Raw genomic sequence first — 23,930 nt, 5'->3', positions numbered from 1 at the left:
CGTCCTGTTATCCCATCTGGGCCAGCCGCTTTCCGAGTAAACATTAATCTCACGCTGTGTTCCGTCAATGAGAGAGTGCCCCCCCCCCCCCCCCCGTGGATGAGCCCCCCCTTCCCGTGGCAGCCGGCGCGTCAGTGACGTCATTATCCGGTGAGCTAACGTCGCCACTGCTTGCTCCAAACCTGGCGTAAAAGGAGTTTAGTTCATCTGCGAGAGAGGCATCGGCACTCACTATTGAAGGGAGGCTGACTTTATAATCAGTTATCGTTCGTACTCCCCGCCATAAGCCATCCATCTTGTTCGCATATCGCCGTTTAGCAGCCTGCACCTCCTTGCGTAGCATATAGGCTGCTACCTTATACTCTTCCATATTTCCCGATGCTCGGCCCGAGTTGTAAGCAGCGGTACGAGCATTCAGGGCCACTCGGATGGAATTGTCCACCCACGGTTTCTGGTTTGGGAAAACCCACACCTTCTTTGTGGGGACAATACCGTCAGCTAATGTTGCTATAAAGCTAACAACAACATCAGCATATTCACTGACGTCACTGGAGCTCGACTGTATCATCCTCCAGTCTACGCCCCCCAGTGCGTCCTGTAGCGTGGCCTCTGAGCTCTCGGACCACTGCTTCACCTCTCGCGACACAACAGCCTCTCGGGCTCGTTGTTTGTAGCTTGGTAAAAGAAATATGGTGTTGTGGTCTGATTTACCTAGCGGAGGTGCTGGTACTGCCTTATAGCCCTGTTTGAAAGGGGTGTAGCAGTGATCCAACGTGTCCCCCCCCTAGTTGTGCATTTGATATGTTGGAAAAAGTTTGGCATAACTTTTTTCAAGTTAGCCTTGTTGAAGTCCCCGGCTACGATCATAGCCGCATCCGGATGTTTGTTTTGGTGTTGATTCAAATAGTCCTGTAGGTCGGCCAGAGCTCTGGCGGTGTCGGCTTGCGGTGGAATGTAAACTGCAGTTGTTATGATGGCTGTGAATTCCCGGGGGAGATAGAACGGGCGACAAAAAGGGGGGACATGCATTGCTATTCCTTTCAATATTTGGGCAACTTTACACAATTCCTGTGAGTCTATGGAACACATCTGAAATTTCCCCCCCCAAAAAATGCATTGTTTTATATTTCTAATCAAGTACTCAAAAACAGCATTTTTCTAGTTCAAGATTTCAAGCTGTTCTGGCCTGGCTCCGCCCATAAGTGCTTTGAGTGACAGTCACCCACAGTCAGACAGAGGCAGACAGGCAGACAGAGAGAGATAGAGAGATTGAGGGGGATACTAATTAATTTCGCCGCAGGGGGCATAATCCCACGGGACAATGCATTGGTAACTTGTTTCAAATGACAATATATACCCCTGTGAATATTATTGCACGGATCGGAATACGGGCGTGCGCAAAGATATTTTGACAGTGATATGTGAGTGCTCCCGACTGCAAGAGAGAGAGAGGGAGAGAGAGATAGAGAAAGAGAGAGAGGGACACTGACACGCATTTCTCTCTCTCTCTCCCTCTATCTCTCTCTCTCCCTCTCGCTCGTTCTCTGCTGTCTGTCGGACTCTGCACCCTGTTTGAGGAAGTAATTCCACTCGCTCTGTTGAGCGAATTGTGGGCGGTGACTACAACCACAGAGCCAATCAGATCACAATCAGCTCAATCAGCTCCTTGCTACGTCGCATTGCGAGTCAAATCAGAACGGCTGAGTTGAGTGAGGGAGGATCTCGTGAACTCGAGACTAGACTGATGAGTCAATATGATAATTACAGACACAGACCACATTGATATAATCCCCCATTGCTAGGAAACAATGCTAAACACTGGAAAAGGCCATTTATAATGCATGGGACCTTTAAGGGGATACAGACAGGAGAAAGACTTTCGTCTTGTTTACATCAGGGTCCCCCATTTTCAATTCATCATAACAGATATGACATACATGACATACAGATAGACAGTACTGCTACATCTATACATTTATGACATACCAGATTTACAAATACAGTACTGTTTGTGATACAAAAATAGTCTAAAAAAATAGAGTATATACATTTGACGAAGAAACTGTACATTGGAGGGGGTTGGGTGGGTGGGGTGAGGGGTTGGGTAGGCGGGGTGGGGGGGGGGGGGGTAACTGTACATTGGATTATCGACGAAACCTTACTTGGTCCCAAGAAGATGGTCTCGTGTATTATTGGGTTAGGACATTTACTGTACATTGGAGGGGGTTCGGTTAGGACATTTACAGGGGCCATGCAGTTTCGAATTGCAGTCTCCTGTAGGTGCTCTTTGAGAGTGTTTTTGAAAGTGGGTAGTGATTCACATTCCTTTACAGCTGTGGGTAGGGCGTTCCACATTGATGTGGCATAATTGCGAAACGTGTTTAGTCCCTTGTTTGAGCCGAATCTGGGTTTAACATGATTTGTGGAGCTCCCTCTGGTGTTGTGGTCGTGGTATTCACTGACCTTTGGGAAGTATTTTGACATGTACATGGGTACCTTAGTCGTGTAGTGTATCTTGTAGACCAGGCCCATTGCAAGTTGCTGTACTCTGTCGTCTACTCTAAGCCATCCTAGGTTGTCAAAGTGGGCAGGGGTGAGGTGGGTTCTAGGAGTAAGGTCAAGCAGTAGTCTGACCAGTTTGTTTTGTGATGTTTGTAATTTTGTTTTTAGTGCCTTTGAGGTGCTTTGGTACCATGAGGTGCAAGCATAGTCGTAGTACCCTTGAATGAGTGCTCCTGCCAGAGTCTTCAGGGTATTCTTGTTTACCAGAGAGGAGATCCGGTACAAGAATAGAGTTTGTTGGTTGACTTTTTTTATTACATTGGATGCCATTTTGTCACAGGAAAGATTTTCCTCTAGGATGGAACCTAGGTACAGATACAGCCCTGAAAAATCAAGCCTCTACTGCTCCTCTACCACTAGTCCACCACTCCACTCCAAACTGATTTTGTGACTCCTATTGTTCTGGACCGGGCCAGATTTCACACCTCCACTGCCTCCCACAGGCTGGGGAGATTTTCATCTTAAATTTGTATTTGTCCCAAATGTCCCAGCCCCATCCGATTTCTTAGCTTTTTTCACTCTTTATTTATCATGCATTGCAACACTAATATATGGTCAGTACCCCAAGTCAGACTGCCCATATAAAAATTATCTTGGGGGTCTGAGGGCAGTAGCCCCCGACCCCCTCCCTGGGGAAGCACTTAAGTTAAGTACCATCCCTTTGTTTACGTTTAAACCCAGCCACCAGCGCCCGAAAATTAACACCCGAGTGCTAGTTCTAAAGTGGTAGAAGAGTGGCAGAAGCGCAGCAGTAGGGACCTGAATCTGAAGGGCTTCATCTGTATGAAATTTCATCTTTCCTTGTGACAATATTGTCACCCACTGTAACTGAGAAGCCGTCGGTCTTGCTGAGTTTGTTATTTGAACCGAAGAGAATGGACTCTGTTTTACCCAGGTGTAATGATAGTTTGTTATCAACGAGCCAGGTGCAGATTTTGCCTAGTTCAGAGCTGAGGGTTTTTTCAACCTGTAACTTGTTCTTGTCAGAGACCAGCAGGGCTGAGTCGTCCGCGAACAGGAACAAGTTGCAGTCACAAGCTGACGACATGTAATTTGCATAAATTAGGAACAGTAGCGGCCCTAGTATGCTTCCTTGTGGAACACCACAGCTCACTGGGAAGGGGGGGGTATAGGGTACCATTTACCTCCACCATCTGTTCTCTCCCCTCCAGGTAGGATTGCATCCAGCTCACTGATAGACTATCAAAACCAATTGATTTTAGCTTGTCAATCAAAATGGAGTGATTGACAGTGTCGAAGGCCTTTTGTAGGTCCAGCATGACCATGCCGCAGTATTTGCCCGCGTCCACCTCTTGTTTGATGTGGTCATTCAAATAGAGAAGGCATGTGTCAGTGGAGTGGGATGTTCTGAAGTCAGATTGGAATTCGTAGATTAGATTTTCTTCCGCAAGGTACTTTTCGACCTGTTCGTATACTATTTTTTCCATGACTTTCGATATGGAGGTAAGAATAGAAACAGGGCGGTAGTTGCCTGGGTCTAATTTGCTGCCCTTTTTGTGCAGGGGGGTTACTCTCGCAATTTTTAAGTCTTTGGGTACGTGTCCCTGTTTTATGGAGAGGTTTATTATGTGTGTGATGACTGGGGTGATGGCGGCTGCTGAGTCTCTGAGGAATTTGGAGGGGATATTGTCATGGCCAGTGGCCTTGTTTGGTTGGAGGGCGCTCAGTTTTTTGAGTACCTCAGCTGTTGTTACCATTTCTAGTTTGAAATCGTCTTTGCGGACCCCTAGGTTATTGTAGTAGGCTATGATGTGTTCTACCCCAAAATGCCCTGAGTGGGAGGGTAGTTTATTTACCAGTGTTGTGGCTATGTTTGTGAAGAAAATGTTTAAGTAATTGGCCACATCCAGCTTGTCTGTGATGAGCGTGTTGTCCGTCTTTATGTTTATGTTTGAAAATCTGGTTTTAAGTTTTTTACTGCAGCTCAGTTGATTATTGAGTCATTTTCAAAGTTGAAGTTGTCAATCAATGTGGAACTCCCTACCCACAGCTGTAAAGGAATGTGAATCACTACCCACCTTCAAAACCTCTCTCAAAGAGCACCTACGGGAGGCTGCAATTCTAAACTGGCCCCTGTAAATGTCCAAACCCAACCCCCTCCAATGTACAGTTCCCGCCCTCACCAACTCAACCCCCCCCCCCCCCCCCACCTACCCAACCTCCTCCAATGAACAGTTTCTTCCCCCTCAAATGTATATACTCTCAAATGTATATACTCTCTTTTTAGAAACTCTGTCTTCTTCTCTCTGCCAGGGTCTATATGACAGGCGTTGTACTCTTAAACAGTACTGTATATTTGTAGATCTGGTTTAGTTTAGTTTATTCGGATCCCCATTAGCCACTGCCACAGGCATATAAAACAATACAATACACCTCAATAACACATAAAATATTATATAATAAAATATCTAAGTTCACCAATCACACATACCCATCTACTCAATCATGTTTCAAGGCATATATGTTCACTTAAAGTACAACAATACATCTCAATACAACATACAAATATATTAAAAATCTAAGTTCACCAATCACACATACAGTACCCATCTTCTCAATCACCCACTATGTTTACTTAACTGACAGTACCATTCTTTCTTATATGATTTTTAAGGTGTTTTTTTAAATGTCTGTTTTTCTTCAACCCTAGTTAATGCAGTTGGTAAGGAATTCCATGCAGTCATGGCTCTATACATCACAGTCCTTTTCATTGCATTTGTTCTTGGCATCTTTACAGTACATCTTTCCATTGACACATGCATGGTATGTCATAAATGTCTGGTTGTAACAGTACTGTCTATCTGTATGTCATGTATGTCATATATGTTATGATGAATTGAAAATGGGGGACCCTGATGTAAAAAAGACAAGTCTTTCTCTGGTCTGCATCCCCTTAACAATTGTGTGTATTGTGCCGTACTGTATTGTACCCATTCTGCAATCTGTTAATAACATTTTCAATCAATGGTAGTTTCTGTTGAATCTAATAAAATACAGGGAGGTGGCTTCCCACTCTCCAGGGCCCTCATTCATCAACGTGTCTTACGCACAGATTTGTGCTTAACCTGTGCGTACGACCATTTCTAAGCAAAGAGTGGGATTCATCAATTTCAACTTGAACTTGACTCTGTGCTTATATTTACGCACAGCTCGGAGCACACTTAGCTGACGCCCAGTGGTAGAACATCGTTACTCCGGCATAAGCGCTCCTCAGTTCTGCATTAGTTTCAAGGCGGAAATAAGCTTCCGTGCATTAGTTTCAACACTGGCGTGTTCAACTTCTGTATGACCCGTAATTCATTATAGTTCATTGTAAAATAGCGACAGTAGTGTGTAATTATAGCGGGAACAAGAGGTTGGCTTGCTTGTTTGGCACGGGGGGCAGAAGCAGAACGCACCTCCAAACGCGATTAAATATTGTTTCAAATAAAAAGCGACATACTATTATTTTGTGTCATGTTTCCAAATAAGATTGGCCACAACGGAATGCTTTCTACTTCAATTTGTTGATTAGAATAGATTACCTCGCTCCGTTGAAACTTCACTGAGCTCAGCACACAGACATGATGGAATTCAAGTTCATGTATTGAAAGGCAGGCTACATCATACATGGCAGTGATATTCATTGTTCTTGTATATGCTCTCGTATTATTGTTTATATAGGCTACCCTTTATAAAGTCTCCCTGCTCACCCACAAATGCATCTACGGAAACGCCCCCCCTATACCTCAAAGAACTCATCACCCCTCACTCCTCCTCTCGACATCTCCGCTCTGGCCAGGCAAACCTCCTCCAGCGCCCAAGGACAAATCTATGCACTATGGGAGATCGGGCTTTTTGCTCCTCCGCTCCCAGTCTGTGGAATGCTCTCCCTGACTACCTGAGAGCACCACAGACTGTGGATGTTTTTAAGAAAGGCCTCAAAACCCACCTTTTTAGTAGAGCCTTCTGTTGACCTTTTATCAAATTATTTTTGCTCCACACATTTTATGTTCTTTTACCAATTTATTTTATCAGTTTTATTATTCTATGTTTCTCTGCTATTTTATGTTTTAGTCTTGCCTATTTTTATATTCTTTCTTTCCTTTATTCTCGCTAGCTTTTAAGTCCCTTAACTGTAGCGCTCTGAGAGTTGCCCCGCAACTGTAAAGCGCATTACAAATGAAATCTATTATTATTACCCAATACTGACATCAAAATAGAGTGTATGCTTCTAGAAATCATATGCAGCAGGTAGAGAATTGACGGAAAATCCGTCGCGATTTGGAATAAAATTGAGGAGAACTTTAATCCCTGGGTATTAATCAAACAAAACGGAAAAAGGCAGTCATATTCCAGCACAGTCTTTATTAGTGTTTGCGCTGCCCAGGCAGCAATGGTTAATAGATATCATATCCGACATCACCGTACGTGTAGACGTCTGTCAAGTTAGTTTACTGTATGCAGGCTTCGCAGGGCTGTGTGTTATATATGCGCAAGTTACTGTTGCATAATGTAGGCTATGGCTGCTATTATATGTAATTCATATAGGCTACCTAATAGTATATGATTTTTAGAGGCATCTATTTTGTTGTCGGTAATACCGACAACAAAATAGATGCCTCTAAAAATCATATTATAGCCAATCGAACACAACTAATAAAGGCATTCATATTACAGCACGGTTATAATGACACACAACCAACGCCAAACAGTGGTCAACGAACGGTCTTTATTAGTGTTTTGAGCTGTCCAGGCAGAATTGCAGCAATGGTCTTAGGGAGCCGTTGATATCTGACATCACCGTGTACAAGTTAGCCTTTTATTTATCCCATAACACGCGTTGTGTCTTCTTGGTTCGACAGCGCCTCAGTGAATAATCTCCCGTGGAGTTTCTCAGAGTTCCGCTCGGGTCAGTCCATTATTTCACATCCCAAGGGGGGTGTTTCATGACCATATATGGATAATCATGCACGAGCATTGACGGTAGAACAAAGTGGTATTTATCAACACGGGGGAGCATAGGACCTGTGTACGCACGGTTGATGAATCCCAATATTTCCGTGCGTACACTCATTCTAAATTCTGTGCTTACGTGTGGAAATAGAACATTTTCTACGTCCACGTTGATGAATGAGGGCCCTGGACATTTACACCAAGAGTTGCAGGGCCAAGGCTGAGAGAATAGCCAAAGACTCTAGTCACCCAAACGACTGCCTCTTTGCACTGCTGTGGTCAGGCAAGCGCTACCGGAGTCTCATGACCAGTACAGAGATTCAGAAGGAGCTTCTATCGCCAGGCCATCAAGATGCTTACTCTATGTAACATCAACCCATCCATCTACACTCATTGCACACACATCCACATGCATGCACTCACTTTAAACAAACACTCACCTTAACACTCACTTTAGACACTTTAACACATCATATTTATCTATTTATTAAAGAGATTTGCACTACATCCATACCTCATTTGCTAAAAGTTTTTTCTACCTCATTGTCTGCATTGTTACTTCATTGTACTTAGGTTGTACTTTAGTTTCCTAAAGTTTCCTCTTTTACTTTTTTTTGACTGTATGAAGCACATTCTCAGGGGCTCATACAGAAGCATTTCACTGTAATGTACATGTACTTTATACGTGACAAATAAAAGTGAACTTGAACAGTTTAATAATAACAAATGAGACACACAATTGCTGAACTTAAATAAACATTTATTTAGCACAATATATTATGCATTAAAAACACTTGAAACACAGAACATTGGAAAGATTTAATCAATTGTAGCAAATAAGGCTTCATCAGGCTTCCTTTGAATATTCCCAGACCTTATTAAGCATTTTTGTAGGCCTGCCTCCTGCCTGTGGGAGAGAGTAGGACTAAGTCATCAGCATACAGGAAAGATAAAATTTGTTTTATTATGAAAAATGGATTTTGCTATGGATTTGGCAGTCTGAAATGTTATTTAGTCACTGGGGGGAAATTACATGGGTATTGCACTTCTTGCCATTTGGCCAGGGTTGGAAGTCATAAGATTTACATGCATAAACAAACGGTTCCGAATTATTGCCCTTCAATTATCTGTGCATTTTGGAGACAGGAATACTGCCTACCCAATGTACTGCCCAATTTGTATGTTTGGATGTGGGCTAGCCAGGCAGGGAAGGGCATTTTTTGTTCAACGTACTCTCTTGAACTGGTTTGTTTCTAGCTTGTCTGAGACCTTGCGGTTAAGTTAACTTTATGGTTAGGGATAGGTTATGGATATGGGTAAGGTTACAGGCAGGATTACAGTTAATATTTGCTCGTAGGAAATCCAACAATTGTAAGAATTGCCTTGTCTGCTACACTTGGAAGGAAATTGATTTGATCGTATACTTTCCTTCCTACATCACCTTTAAGAATTTTGTATAATAAGCCCTCATGCCAAGTGGAGTTTAATTAAGCATTACATCACGCGCAGGAGTGGTTTGTGAACAATAAACCATGCCTAGGGGTGGTCGTTAGACCCCCCTAGGCATGGTTTATTGTTCACAAATCACGACTACAAGTGGTGTAATGCTTTTATACAACTGCCACATTCATCCAACCTTATTGCTATACAATAAACACACATTAATCGAAGATTTATTGAAAAAACCATCCGCCAGAAAAAGTAGTTCCCACAACTACAAAAAAGACAAGTTGCCTCCATGTGGAAGCAGCTTGAAGTGCATCCAACCAACTAACACATCCAACTGTGTGTTATTGGAATGATTGAGAGAAGTTGCCTCCATGTGGAAGCAGCTTGAAGTGCATCCAACCAACTAACACATCCAACTGTGTGTTATTGCATCCAACTGCCTTTCAACTAAGGCATCCAACCAACTAACACATCCAACTGCCTTTCAACTAAGACATCGAACCAACTAACACATCCAACTGCCTTTCAACTAAGACATCCAACCAACTAACACATCCAACTTTTCTTTAGTTTTTAATTATGAAGTTAGTGGTTATTGGAATGATTGATTGATTGATTGAAAATTGTATTACCAGATGCAGAATGGGTACAATACAGTACGGCTCAATACACACAATTGTTAAGGGGATGCAGACCTACTTTCTATAGAACTTCATTCTTAGATGCTTCTATAGAAAGTAGGTAAAACAAATTAAAAAGTTTTCTTTGCCCTATAGGAAAAAAAGGTTTTCTTCGCCCTATTTTTTTATTTATTTTTTTAAACCTACTGTAGAGGGCCTAAACTTAACCAGTTGGAAACCAAGCGTACAGTAATAAAATTAGCAATCAATCAATCAACTCAATAGGCCATGCTCACTTAGAACAGCGTAGCACCCAGCTCTCTCTCAGTCTGACTATCCCCCGCGTTGCAGACAGGTGTGTGTGTGTGTGTGTGTGCGTGTGTGTGCGTGCGTGGTGGGTGGAGACTGAGCCAGCGTCGGACAGTGTGAGAGTGAGGGCTGCAGTCAGAGAGAAGGAAAAAGAAATTGAAAAAAGAATTGCAAATTAATCAATCAATCGATTTTTCTTTTGTTACACAATGATTCAAGACTCATCAATTACATCATCCAACATTGTTTAAAGGACTAAGACATTCGCTGTGACAGAATCGCTTGATATTTAGTCGTTTAGTCGTTATCAACATATCCATTTGTTAAATTATTGTCCGGCATCTTGTGATCCGGCGGAGTGATGTGATGTGATTCAGTTGTGGGCGGGTCCTGGGCCAGCAGCGTGGAATTGTGAAGAATAAACACGTGTAAAATGACTGTTTCAGCCAATCAGAATCGAGAAATTTGCATGCCGTTGTATAATGCATTTTTAAAACATGCAAACATTTCCCCATTACTCTGTTCTCCTCTCTCTCTCTCTCTCTCTCTCTCTCTCTCTCTCTCTCTCTCTCTCTCTCTCTCTCTCTCTCTCTCTCTCTCTCTCTCTCTCTCTCTCTCTCTCTCTCTCTCTCTCTCTCTCTCTCTCTCTCTCTCTCTCTCTCTCTCTCTCTCTCTCTCTCTCTCTCTCTCTCTCTCTCTCTCTCTCTCTCTCTCTCTCTCTCTCTCTGCCTTCAGGATGAATTACAGGAGCAGTATTTTACAACAGGCCGTTTCCCTGGTATCCCTGTGACTCTACCTTCTCGCCTGTGGCCACTCCTCAATTTCCTGTTTTGGGCGGGGCTTCTGCTCTCTTTTCTCATCCGATTGGCTGTTGGAGTGGTAACCGGTGGAAACCCACTACTCATCCTTGGTCTCATCTTCATGTTCGTTCTCGGTATGAAAACACAGACACATTCAGCATTGTGTTATACTTATGAGTATATTTATGAGACGGGGTCAAAACAGTGAGACACAGGGTCAAAACGGTGAGACAAAACAAAAAAGGCGTGACAAATAAAAGTGAAGTACTGCCATGACTCCAGTGGAACGTTCTGTACATTATAACCACATTAGCTCTCTCACATTACCAAAAAGCTGACACGTTTATACAAAGCCAGTTACAATTGTATACAACACCACTTATACAACACCACTTGTACAACACCACTTACTTACATCCCGATCCTGAGCCAACCTCTCCAGCTGGCCCCAGGTGTGTCCCATCTTCTTGGCATCATCAAGGGACAACTGGGTGGTTTTTTTCCGGTGTCGCCTGTTCAGTGGCAGCTGGTGAAAATTATTCTAGTTGGGGCGGAACTATGTGTATAAGGGTTCCGCACTGACAATATTGTTGGTTGCTGTCGGAAAATCAGTCCCGGTTAGCAAGCAGACAGTTTTTTTTTCTTCATTAATATTTGTATTGGAAGAACTTTTTTCAAAACAACAACAACACATCAAATCAAATAAAATACAGAAAAATGAAGAGGGGAGAGGGAAGCAGAGAGGGAGAGGCAGAAGAAGAGAGGGGAGAGAGAGGTGGGGGGGGGGGGGGGGGCTCGATCATTTGGTGATGTGGGACTAGATAGAGTATGTCAGGAGTGGGTCCCATTTTTTCTGGAATGTACCCAGATTACCTCTGGTGGAATATCTGATTCTTTCCAATTTTAAATAGGACATCACTTCTCTCAGCCATTGGGTGCTAGAGGGTGGTTTAGTAGACTTCCATTGGAGAAGGAGATGGCGTCTCACTATCAAGGAGGTTAAAGCCAGAACCCCTAATTGTCTGGAAGTGAACCGTGCATAGTCTTCTGGAATACCAAAGATGGCAGTATGTGGAGAAATATTTACAGAGAATGTGAATATTTTGGACATCGTGTCAAAGTAATTTTTCCAGAGGTTAGTCAAGAGCAGGCATGTGTAAAACATGTGGGTTAAGTTACAGGGTGAGGTATTACATTTGTCACACCTATCCGTCACGGTAGGATATATTTGTGACAGTTTAGTTTTGTAGTAATGGATTCTAAATAGTACTTTGAATTGAATAAGAGTGAGTCATGCACAGGTTGAGCTTGAGTGTAGGCTATAGTGTAAGGCAGCGTCCCACCAGCTTTCGTCGAATGTCAGCCAGAGTTCGGCCTCCCAGGCCTCTTTGATTCTATTGTTGGGGGTGTCATCCATAGATAGAAGACCATCATATATCCTAGATATTTGTTTTTTTTTGGAATGGTGGATGAGCCTCTCCCATGTCTGCGTGGGGGGCAGTTGGGGAAAGCCCGGGAATAGAGATTGGGCACAGTGTCTGACTTTGAATTAACGGAAGAGATGGGAGGCGGGGAGATTAAACCTAGTCGATAGATCGGTAAAGCTACAGAAGATATCATTTTTATATAGATTTTTAAAGGATTTCAGTCCGAGGTTGACGGTTTGAATAGGTGGTTCCTCACTAACGGACTTGATTCTCCTTCTCTCTCTTTCAATGTATCTGTCTTTTCTACTCTCTGTATCTCTGTCTGTCTGTCTGTCTGTCTGTCTCTCTTGCCCTGTGTGTCTCTCTCTCTCTCTAGCCTCTATAGCTGTGAACAGGTTGATCGGTGTGTCAGAGGTGAAGAAGACAGGATCTACATACGGAGTGGAGAGCAAGAAACACACCTAGACACACACACACACACACACACACACACACACACACACACACACACACACACACACACACACACACACACACACACACACACACACACACACACACACACACACACACACACACACACACACACACACACACACACCACACACACATATAATGTCCAAAGTCTTTAGATGTGGATGAGAAACTGCCCATGATGATCTGAAGTTTTTGAGAGTGTGACAAAGCATCATCTGCATCCAGTACCAGTAGTATTGCATGTTAACTTTTCTCGTTTTGGTTTTAGCTTTCAGACTATTTTCAATGAATAAACCGCCATCAGAACGGGTAGTTAATGTTATACTACAGTAGACACACACACATATGTACACACACACACACAGTTTACAATTACAGGCACTTGATAAAGATAAAATTAATTCCTATCTGTTTTAAATTTGAACATAGTGTTAGTTCCCATCTGTTTTAAATGTGAACGTGATCAAAACCATCAGAGGTACAACTACTTTAAAATGTTCAAACCCATTCATTCAAAATCAAACCAACAGAGGGCATAATTTTCAGACATTTAACATGTCATGGCATATACTGTACCAGGCTTAATGGATGTTTGGCTTGTGATTAACATCACCCGTAAAAAACAAACCACAACACAAAGTAGATACAGTAGGGGTTGTTGGTATCATCAGCATGAAGCGCACTGGTCCATCTTACAGAGATCATCCTGGGTGGCAATCCTGATGGATGCTACCTCAGGGGTGTAAAGTACTTGAGTAATTGTACTTAGTTACAATACTTAAGTACTGTTTTGGGGGATTTGTACTTTACTCTAGTATTATTAGGTTTGTATACTTTGTACTTTTACTCCATTACATTTCAGAGAAAAAAAACATACTTTTTACTCCTTACATTTAAAATGCAGACCTACAACGTACAAAGTACAAATCTCACAGGTCCAACCCTTTTAATTATTATATTTTAATTGTTTATCTGGCCGAACTAACGCTAACGGTATTAAACAGCCAATCAAATCCCCATCAATGGAAAATGAACCCGCCCATACCCATGCTGATTGGTCCTTGTGCAACACTAGAAAGCGGGGATATTTGATTAAACACCTGCTATCAGAAGAATAGACAGTCAGATCCGCATTATGCTGTGGTTAATATTGTGATATTATTTAGGGTACTCCAGTATTCTGTGGTTAATATTGTGATATTATTCAGGGTACTCCAGTATTCTGTCTTTAATATTGTGATATTATTCAGGGTACTCCAGTATTCTGTCTTTAATATTGTGATATTATTCAGGGTACTCCAGTATTCTGCCTTTAATATTGTGATATTATTCAGGATAATCCAGTATGTTGTGGTTAATATTGTGATATTATTCAGGATACACTATTCTGTTTTTAATATTGTGATATTATTCACGCTGTGATGTGAATGCCGTCCATGTTAGTTTACCTTCAATGGAGAAGTGCATTAAATAATTTGAATGTAAAAAAGTGTCCACTGTTCTTTCATTTCAGCATTGTCTATCGCAGAACACATTCCATTGTGGGCAGAGTGTATGCTTGGTTTCATTACAGCCTTGCCTAAACACCAGCTGATGATTTCACTAATTGGCTCACCTCTTCAACTACCGTAACTCACCTGGTGCAATGTATAGTTAAAATGAAAACTTGGCCCACGATGGAAGTACATTTAAAAGTAGGACTTTTTTACTTTTACTCAAGTGTGTTTTTAGCCAGATACTTTGACTTTTACTTGAGTCCGATTTTGAGACGGTACCCATACGTTCACTTAAGTATACTTCTGGGTACTTTTTACACCCCAGCTGTATGGACGTTGTTGATGATATCTGTATGGATGTTATTGATGCTATCTGTATGACCTTGTTGATGCTATCTGTATGACCTTGTTGATGCTATCTGACCTTGTTGATGCTATCTGTATGACCTTGTTGATGCTATCTGACCTTGTTGATGCTATCTGTATGGACGTCGTTGACGCTATGTGTATGGACGTCGTTGACGCTATCTGTATGGACGTCGTTGAAAGCACCATCTGCATCAACGTTGTTGACTCTACCTCTATGGACGTTGTTGATGCTACCTGTATGGACGTTGTTGATGCTATCTGTATGGACACCTATATTCTTGTTAACACCTATACACCAGACCGGCAAATCTGGGTACTTTGCACCCACTTTTGGTGGAAAACACAGACACCATTCTTATTGATCACTATTGTATTGACTGTATAAAAACTGTGGCAGTACGCTTACAATGTTTGAAATGGTTCTTCTGTTAGTGCATCATGGAAAGTCAAGCAATTACTTTCCATCATTGAGCATTCACCCTATTGTGAAAAGTTGAGTTTGATATTTTTTCAGGCAAGCTCCTTCTATCTTCCCTTATTGTATTTCCCCATTCAGCTGCAGGTGATTTCTCCAAATTGGTAATGATTATTTCTGGGACATGATAGTCTTCGACCCTCTGCACAAAAAGGGCAGTAAATTAGACCCAGGCAACTACCGCCCTGTTTCTATTCTTACCTCCATCTCGAAAGTCATGGAAAAAATTGTCTACGAACAGGTTGAAAAGCGGAAAAAAATCGAATCTACGAATTCCAATATGGCTTCAGAACATCCCACTCCACTGACACATGCCTTCTCTATTTGAACAACCACATCAAACAAGAGGAGGACGCGGGCAAATACTGCGGCATGGTCATGCTGGACCTACAAAAGGCCTTCGACACTGTCAATCACACCATTCTGATTGACAAGCTAAAAGCAATTGGTTTTGATAGTCTATCAGTGAGCTGGATACAATCCTACCTGGAGGGGAGAGAACAGATGGTGGAGGTAAACGGTACCCTAGCCCCCCCCCCTCCCAGTGAGCTGTGGTGTTCCACAAGGAAGCATACTAGGACCGCTACTGTTCCTAATTTATGCAAATGACATGTCGTCAGCTTGTGACTGCAACTTGTTCCTGTTTGCGGACGACTCAGCCCTGCTGGTCTCTGACAAGAAAAAACCCTCAGCTCGGAACTAGGCAAAATCTGCATATGGCTCGCCGATAACAAACTATCATTACACATGGGCAAAACAGAGTCCATTCTCTTCGGTTCAAATAACAAACTCAGCAAGACCGACGGCTTCTCAGTTACAGTGGGTGACAATATTGTCACAAGGAAAGATGAAATTATCTACCTGGGTTCCATCCTAGAGGCTAATCTTTCCTGTGACAAAATGGCATCCAATGTAATAAAAAAAGTCAACCAACGAACTAGATTCTTGTACCGGATCTCCTCTCTGGTAAACAAGAATACCCTGAAGACTCTGGCAGGAGCACTCATTCAAGGGTACTACGACTATGCTTGCACCTCATGGTACCAAAGCACCTCAAAGGCACTAAAAACCAAATTACAAACATCTCAAAACAAACTAGTCAGACTACTGCTTGACCTGACTCCTAGAATCCACCTCACCCCTGCACACTTTGACAACCTAGGATGGCTTAGAGTAGACGACAGAGTACAACAACTTGCAATGGGCCTGGTCTACAAGATACACTACACGACCAAGGTACCCATGTACATGTCAAAATACTTCCCAAAGGTCAGTGAATACCACGCTCACAACACCAGAGGGAGCTCCACAAATCATGTTAAACCCAGATTCGGCTCAAACAAGGGACTAAACACGTTTCGCAATTATGCCACATCAATGTGGAACGCCCTACCCAAAGCTGTAAAGGAATGTGAATCACTACCCACTTTCAAAAACACTCTCAAAGAACACTTACGGGAGACTGCAATTCGAAACTGGCCCCTACAAATGTCCTAACCCAGTTGTACAGTAAATGACCAAGTATGGCTTTGTCAGTATTCCAATGTACAGTGTCCCCCCTACCCAACCCCCCCCCCCCCCCCCCCCACCTCCAATGTACAGCCCCCCCCACGCAACCCCACCCCACCTACCCAACCTCCTCCAATGTACAGTTTCTACGTCAAATGTATATACACTCTTTTCTGGACACTTTTTGTATCACAAACAGTACTGTATTTGCAAATCTGGTATGTCATAAATGTATAGATGTAGCAGTACTGTCTATCTGTATGCCGTGTGTGTCATATTATGATGAATTGAAAATGGGGGACCCTGATGTAAACAAGACGAAAGTCTTTCTCTGGTCTGCATCCCCTTAACAATTGTATGTATTGAGCTGTACTGTACTGTACCCATTCTGCAATCTGTTAATAAACTTTTCAATCAATCAATCAATCAATGGCAAGGAGGGAGGGTGGCTGTTGCGGCCGGTGCTACGTTTAGTTTTAAGGTCACGGGGGTGGGGGAGTGAAGGGGGGTTATGTATTTGAGCTTCTCCAGGCACTTTATGGATATGGGTGTTGCACTTTGTGCGTGTGTGTTTGCATGAGGCAACGTTCCAAAGTTCACATTCAAGTTTACCTGCAGGAACTACGTGGCAACGAGTTCAAGAGTTCCTCTCTCTCTCTGTCAGGCAGAGAGGCAGACCGCTCCAGTAGTCAGTTAAATTACTTTTATTACTACTACTACTACTACTATTATTACTACTACTTCTTGGGTACGACTAGATACAGCGATTCATATTACTATCATTAATGTACTACTACATAACAACTACTACTGCAAGTACTAGCAGAGATATACTCTCCATACAGCTGCTGCAGGGACCCTGAGGAGGGAAGGGTAAGTGCACTGCTTATTGTACTCTAAAGTCCTGATACCTGAAAGCCCATGAGGGGGGCAATACTGTGGTAACACTGGGTCATCATCCTGGTTAAAGGGTTCATATTCATGTCCTGAATGAACAGAATATTAGCGTGGAAACAACTTATACATCAGAGAAACCTTTGAAACGAGTAGATGCTACATACATGTTTGATCATGTAGACTATTCTGATTGAGGGCAAACAAGTAAATAAGCTTTTTGTATTTTATTATTTTTTAAACAAACACATAAACAAACATGACAACACATGATAAGATATACAAGTATTAGTTGACAGTGCACATCCAATGAAATCACCATTTAGTTAATTGTCTTATACAGGATATACCCTTAATACCTGTTATCTAAAAACCTACACACGTATGCTCTAGCTCGTACCCCCCCCTCCCGGACCCCCCATTGGATAATCCATCCAGTATCCCTCGCTCCTAACCAGACACTACCATTATATGCTAGCTTTTATTTTCTCCACCACTTCTAACTACAATGTCATTTTGGATTCATTGAGACCCGAAATTCTTGCTGTAGATATTTCTTGATAGATCACATCGAGATATGTAATAATCCAGACCTTTCGGCAAATTTTTTCCAGTTGGAACCATCGTGATGCTATCGGCTTTTTAGCCACTGTGATACCCGATAAAACCAATCTCTTTAGCTGTGGATGTACTGCACACTCAAAAACATCATTCAGCAGTAATACAGAGGGGTGTACAGGTATATTCCAGGTTAAGAGATTTGATAATTGCTGGGTCACCTCTTTCCAGAATATCTTAACTGGTGGGCAGTCCCAGTACATGTGCATAAATGTCCCCTCGTCCCCATTTGTACATAAGGAGCATTTAATTATTTACAAGTAAATAAGCTTGCAGTAAAATGTCTGAGAAGAATTTATTTGGAATGAGTGAAATAAAACCAAATCTCCAAACTTTTCCCCAAATGATTTATTTAAGACCAATCCCATTCCCAGTAGGAGGAAGTCCTCTGTTGACCTGCCAACTGGGGCAATGGCTGTGTGTGCAGCCTTGAAATGTAAATAAAGTACTAATCGACCACAGAAAAAAGGTTATAGTTATGGCAATTTTTTTATTATGATGTATTTACAAAAATGTACAATGTGTACGTATTGTAAAATGTAAACTTTTAACGTTTTCAGAAAACATTTGAGCTCCCTTGCTGTGGAACGAACCCAGGGTGCTCGCATGGGAGGCAAGTGCCTTACCTCAAGACTACAGAGACACACTTTTCTGACAGCCTCGCTCCAATACCCTGCTTCGCTTTGATGACCAAGATACTTTAATGCCACACAACGATGGTTGGTGGTAATTGTTTGCGGTACAGATTGTTAGGCACTGGTTACATCAACATGAAACATCAGACATCAAACATCAAAACGCCCACCTCCCAATCCCCACAATAAATACATAGATACATAGATACATACAGGACAGTCACGGTAACAGTGTCAGTCAGTGACAGATGCTTGCCTGTCTGTGCAAAGGGGGGCGGGCCAGGGTGTTCAGTGTTCGGACTGCTGTGGGGAAAAAACTGTTTGTGAAGCGTGTGTGTCTGGTTAGAATGGACCTGTAGCGACCTGAGGGCATGTGCTGGAATAAGTGTGTGCTGGGTGAGAGGGATCGTTGACTATTTTACCAGAGCGGGTGACTGTGCGTGAGGTGTAGACCCTAGTCCGAGTCCGTGTCCAAGTCATCAAGGTTGAGTCCACTCCACAAATGTCTGGTGAGGTTGTCCCGGTCTTCTCTTCAATAGTTTGTTTACATATTGAAAATCTAGCAGTGCTCTTGCTGGAATTTGATGTAAAGTCTGTTCTCTTTAGGCGTACTGACCATGAGGGTATCGACGTGAATCCGCATGTAGGTGGAACACACATGTCTGCCCTTGCACAAAATTAAATAATGTTACGGTATTAATATGGCCATCAATATCTTATGCCAAATGATCAGGGCCTATTACAAAAAAATACAAAATAAATAACTATTTATGAATTACCAAGTCCGAATGCAGTCAATAATCGAGTCCAAGTCATCAGTGGTCAAGTCTAAGTTGAGTCACGAGTCCTGAAAAAAGGAGTTTGGTTGCCTCTTTTGTCAGGAAGGGGTGGATCCTTCTGACGTTGCAGAGGAGAGAGACCACTGTGGCAGACTGGGACCAGTCAGGCAGGTAGAAATCAACCATTAGCACTAAGGGGGTGCCATCTTCTGGGAAGGAGCTTAAAAGCTCATCTGAAAAGTGTTTGAAGGGACATGGAGGCGATAGAGAATAACAATGGTAAGATTGAATGGACTAGAGACAGATACTGCAAGAGAGGTTAGGGTGAGATATATTATATTGAAATTCTTTTATTGGGAAAACCACTTGAGATACAGTATCTCGTTTTCGAGAGGGTCCCACATTTTGTGCAATGTAACTCATGACATACAACAACAACAAAAATTAAATAAATACAGGACATACAAAAACACAACAGAACAAGTACACATTGTAAGAGGATATGTCTCATTATAAGAGGATAAGAGGATATGTCTCAATCTCCATCATAAGAGGCCCACTCCCTCTCAGGTAGTGATACTGTATTAAGCTTGTAGTCCATGAAGGAGGTCAGAATACTGGAGGGTTGTGGTACAGTATGTGAGTGAAGGTGTATGCTGTAGTGTAGATAAAGCTGCAGGCGTCCTCCAGAGTTATCCAGGTCTTGGTAAGAGCAAGAAGCTGGAGGTTTTTATTGTGGGCGTGAGCAGTTATGAAGTCAGCTTTCCTGATTGGCAGTTCCATAAGCCTCCACAAACCGTGACAGGTATTTGTGGCCTTAGGCGGGTAGCAGAAGTTGACAGGGTTGCTTCCAAACTGGTGTGGACGGCCTGAAGGAGGAGAGGGTGAGAAGAAGAAAGGTGAGGTTCTCTGGTGAAGAGAGGAGGAGGAAAGGCAGAGTAGAAAAAAGAGAAGAAAAAGGAAAAGTTCAGGTAAAGAGTAATTAATTTGATCAATAATGGTCTAATTAGTACTCTGTTGATTGATGTCTTTGCTGCCGCTCACCCAGAATGCACTTATCTCGAGCTCTAATTACTAATGTCAGACACCTGTGGATAACATGTGGCCTGGGTCTGCCAGTTAATCACTGAATTAGCAGAACAAACCAGATGGCAGTTTAAAACACGCCCCAGTTACAGCCTAATTTAAAAACAGATTTACTCAAGTTGTACTCGCTGTTTCAGGAGCCAGATGACTATCACTCCAACTGCTTGTTATGTACATTACTGTATGTACCTTTTTTCCCTGTGGTTGATTAGTACTTTATTTACGTTTTCTGATGAGACCTGTTGCAGGTGTGTGATAATAAATCACTAGGACAGCGCTCCAATTCAACTCTTTACATTACTTTACATGAAAATGATTACCCTTAATCATAGAATAACACTGTATACAATTATGACAAGGAAAATTACCACTAGGGATCCGAGACAGAAAGTGAGTAGGCTCTTAGGCAAATCTGACCTAGATAATCACGTAAGTTGGAAGACCTCTTGTAAAAGTGTCTAGGCAGAGTTTGAAATGAACTTGCAATTTGAGGTTCACTTCCCAATGTGTGTCTACTCGCTACTTATTTGACTGACTTGGATATAGGACTATACAGTATGTCACCAATGCAAAACCCTGTGCAGAGGTCTAAAACTAGGTTTGAGTAAATCAGACCTCTGAACTTGCCGTACCTTTATTGAGATGGTTATCCAATAATACACTTTAAGGATCTTTAGCTTGTGACTCAAAACATTGATCAGAATTACAAAAGCCTAATCCTCAGTAGTTGACTATACAGCAGACTTCTTCTTAATGCTGGTGAATGGTAACTGCTGAACTGTAGAAAAGTATTTCTATCAGTTAAGTCTTTATATATTTCAGTATATAAAGAGGTTTCCTCTTTTTTCACCAAAACATCCAAAAAGGAAATGTGTTCCAGATCATAACTCAAGGTGAATTTGATGGATTCCTTTCTTTTACGTCTTCAGCCTTACCACTCCAAATAAAAAAATAAATCATCTATATATCTCCAATAACTTTTAATGAACTTAGATTTGAATAAATCAAACTTGATCACCCTCCCCCCCCCCCCCCCCCCGATGAGCCCGGTGTTGAAGATGGTATTGATCCTGAAACCTAGAATAATTATTTTACTCTTCTACTTAATTGGTTAAAGATAACAAACTCCAGTTATTTCATTCATTAATTTGTCCAAAGCCTCTAGACCATCTTTGTGAGGTATACTGGGGCATCCAATGTACAGTTTCTACGTCAAATGTATATACTCCCTTTTCTTGACTCCTTCTGTATCACAAACAGTACTGTATTTGCAAATCTGGTATGTCATAAATGTATAGATGTAGCAGTACTGACTATCTGTATGTCATGTATGTCATATATGTCCTGATGAATTGAAAATGGGGGACCCTGATGTAAACAAGACTAAAGTCTTTCTCTGGTCTGCATCCCCTTAACAATTGTGTGTATTGAGCTGTACTGTATTGTAACCATTCTGCAATCTGTTAATAAAGTTTTCAATCAATCAATCATCCATTGTACATATGAATGAATAAATGAATGAATGGATGATGGATAGAAGGTCATTAGAGTCCACATGACAATCTGAGAGTCAACATGCTGAGAGAGCGGCTCTGTGAGAGATCCGTTTCCAGACACGATCGGTCGGCCTGGAGGTGTGATGAGATGGAACCCACAATGAAATGGAGCCAATTGTGTCAAAGTGTTATTTGTACATGTGCTTTCTCTCTTTCTCTCTCTAGGGAAGCTACAGTTCATCTTTGTATTCGAGCGTGACTGCTGGGGCCAGCTGTGAAGATAGCGTGTGTTTGTGTCCAGTGATGGGTTTAAAGGCGTCCTTCCTGCCCCAGCTGGTGTTGGGGTATGTGTTTGTGATCAGTGGATTGGCCATCAACCTGATCCAGCTGGTCACATGTCTGCTATGGCCAATCAACAAGCAGCTCTACAGACGCATCAACACCCGACTGGCTTACTCCCTCTGGAGCCGTGAGTACTGACTGTGTGTGTGTGTATATTGGAGGTAGGGGGTGGGTGTCTATTACCCGCTTTCAATTAATTTACCATGGGATGTGAGCATTTCACTGGAGGGGAGTTTTGAATGGAGAAACCAGTCATATTGAATATGTGTGTGTGTAAATGGTAAATGGCTGCATGTATATATCGCTTTTATCCTAATCGCTTTACAATTTGTTCCTCACATTTCACACGTTCACACACCGACGGCGGAGGCAACCATGCAAGGTGCTAACCTGCTCATCGGGAGCAATTAGGGGTTAAGTGTCTTGCTCAAGGACACATCAGCACGCTGCCCAGGAGGAGCGGGAATCAAACCGGGAACCTCCGGATTACCAGACTGCTCTACCTTCCGAGCCACTGTCGTGTGTGAATCTTTGCTCAGACAGGAGCTGCCTCACTGTGTGTGTGTGTGTGTGTGTGTGGGTGGGTGGGTGGGTGGGTGGGTGAGTGGGTGGGTGGGTCGGTCGGTCGAATACCAGGCTGTAATCATGTCTGCGTCTTTCTTTGCATGTTTGCAACATGTAATGGCTGGATTTCCATGACATTTTCAGGGCACAATTCATCAATTGAGTGCAAAGTCCGCCTTGCTGGTACACTATGTCATTTCCCCCCCTTGAGTATAGGAAGATAGCAATCAGTAGGAAAAATGAATAGGAGGTGACGTCAACGTCATTCAGGTCATTGACAAATGTCATATGTGCGCACTTCCAATTGCCTGTGCAATCAACCGCTTAAATATCAGGAATGTAAGTTTCAATATTGTAAATAAAATATAATATACATAACTTGTGTTGTTACAAGTTGGATAACTTAAACCACTGTGTTCTTACTGATTACTATAGGCTAAAGGTGTTTACTAATTTAAACACCCCCTAGTGTGGATTTCAAGATGGCTAAAATGTATAGCTGACAATGCCGCTGTGTTGATTATTCATTTAGCTAAGTTAGGCTAAGCTTCAACAAGCTAATATAGCAGCTATATCGTTAGCTGGGTTTAGATGGTGTCAACCATAGATATATATAAAGACTAGATGGCGCAAGGCGGAGTCTCCTGCGTAGTTCACCGGTGGCCATCTTGCTACAGTTAACGTTAGGTTATAACTATAACCAAGTTCTGTTAGTAATGGTGACGCTCGGCGTCACTCACGCACTGTACCTCGCTTGTGCACGCGCACTGAATAAAATTCCACAATGTACCTTTATCCCAATATTCGTCTGACCACACCCCTCATCAGCTTACCTTCATAAGCAGGTGTGTGGCCACCTACTCGCCTCCTTCCCAAGCTTTCACCACAAGGTGAGATCAAGGGCTGCAGCGGCGTCGGACGCCGAGCGTCACCATTACTAACAGAACTTGGTTATAGTTATAACCTAACGTTCTTTATCGTAACGGCTCTCGCTCGGCGTCACTCATGCACAAGGGAGGCCGAGCGAGAGCCATCGGCCGACAAATATACCCCGCTGAGGCCCCCCA

General features: G+C 42.5%; 2 protein-coding genes across 2 annotated transcripts in view; both read left to right on the top strand.

Annotated features, from left to right (window-relative positions):
* Positions 1–12,588, top strand: part of LOC311234729 (1-acyl-sn-glycerol-3-phosphate acyltransferase gamma-like) — a gene marked incomplete at both ends in the record, with an annotated part of 35,985 nt that extends 23,397 nt beyond the window's left edge. The window contains 2 exons of the mRNA XM_084321972.1: positions 10,632–10,830; positions 12,500–12,588. Of these exons, the coding sequence (XP_084178098.1) occupies positions 10,632–10,830; positions 12,500–12,588 (288 nt within the window). The remainder of the gene's footprint in view (positions 1–10,631; positions 10,831–12,499) is intronic.
* Positions 12,589–22,293: 9,705 nt separating this feature from the next.
* Positions 22,294–23,930, top strand: part of LOC311234728 (1-acyl-sn-glycerol-3-phosphate acyltransferase gamma-like) — a gene marked incomplete at its 3' end in the record, with an annotated part of 58,277 nt that continues 56,640 nt past the window's right edge. Inside the window, exon 1 of the mRNA XM_084321971.1 lies at positions 22,294–22,426. The remainder of the gene's footprint in view (positions 22,427–23,930) is intronic.

Source organism: Notolepis coatsorum (assembly GCF_963971535.1).
Source record: "Notolepis coatsorum genome assembly, chromosome: 9".
Taxonomy (NCBI): Eukaryota; Metazoa; Chordata; class Actinopteri; order Aulopiformes; family Paralepididae; genus Notolepis; species Notolepis coatsorum.
Note: the sequence above shows the minus strand (reverse complement) of the source record. Positions and strands in the feature narration are given on the sequence as shown.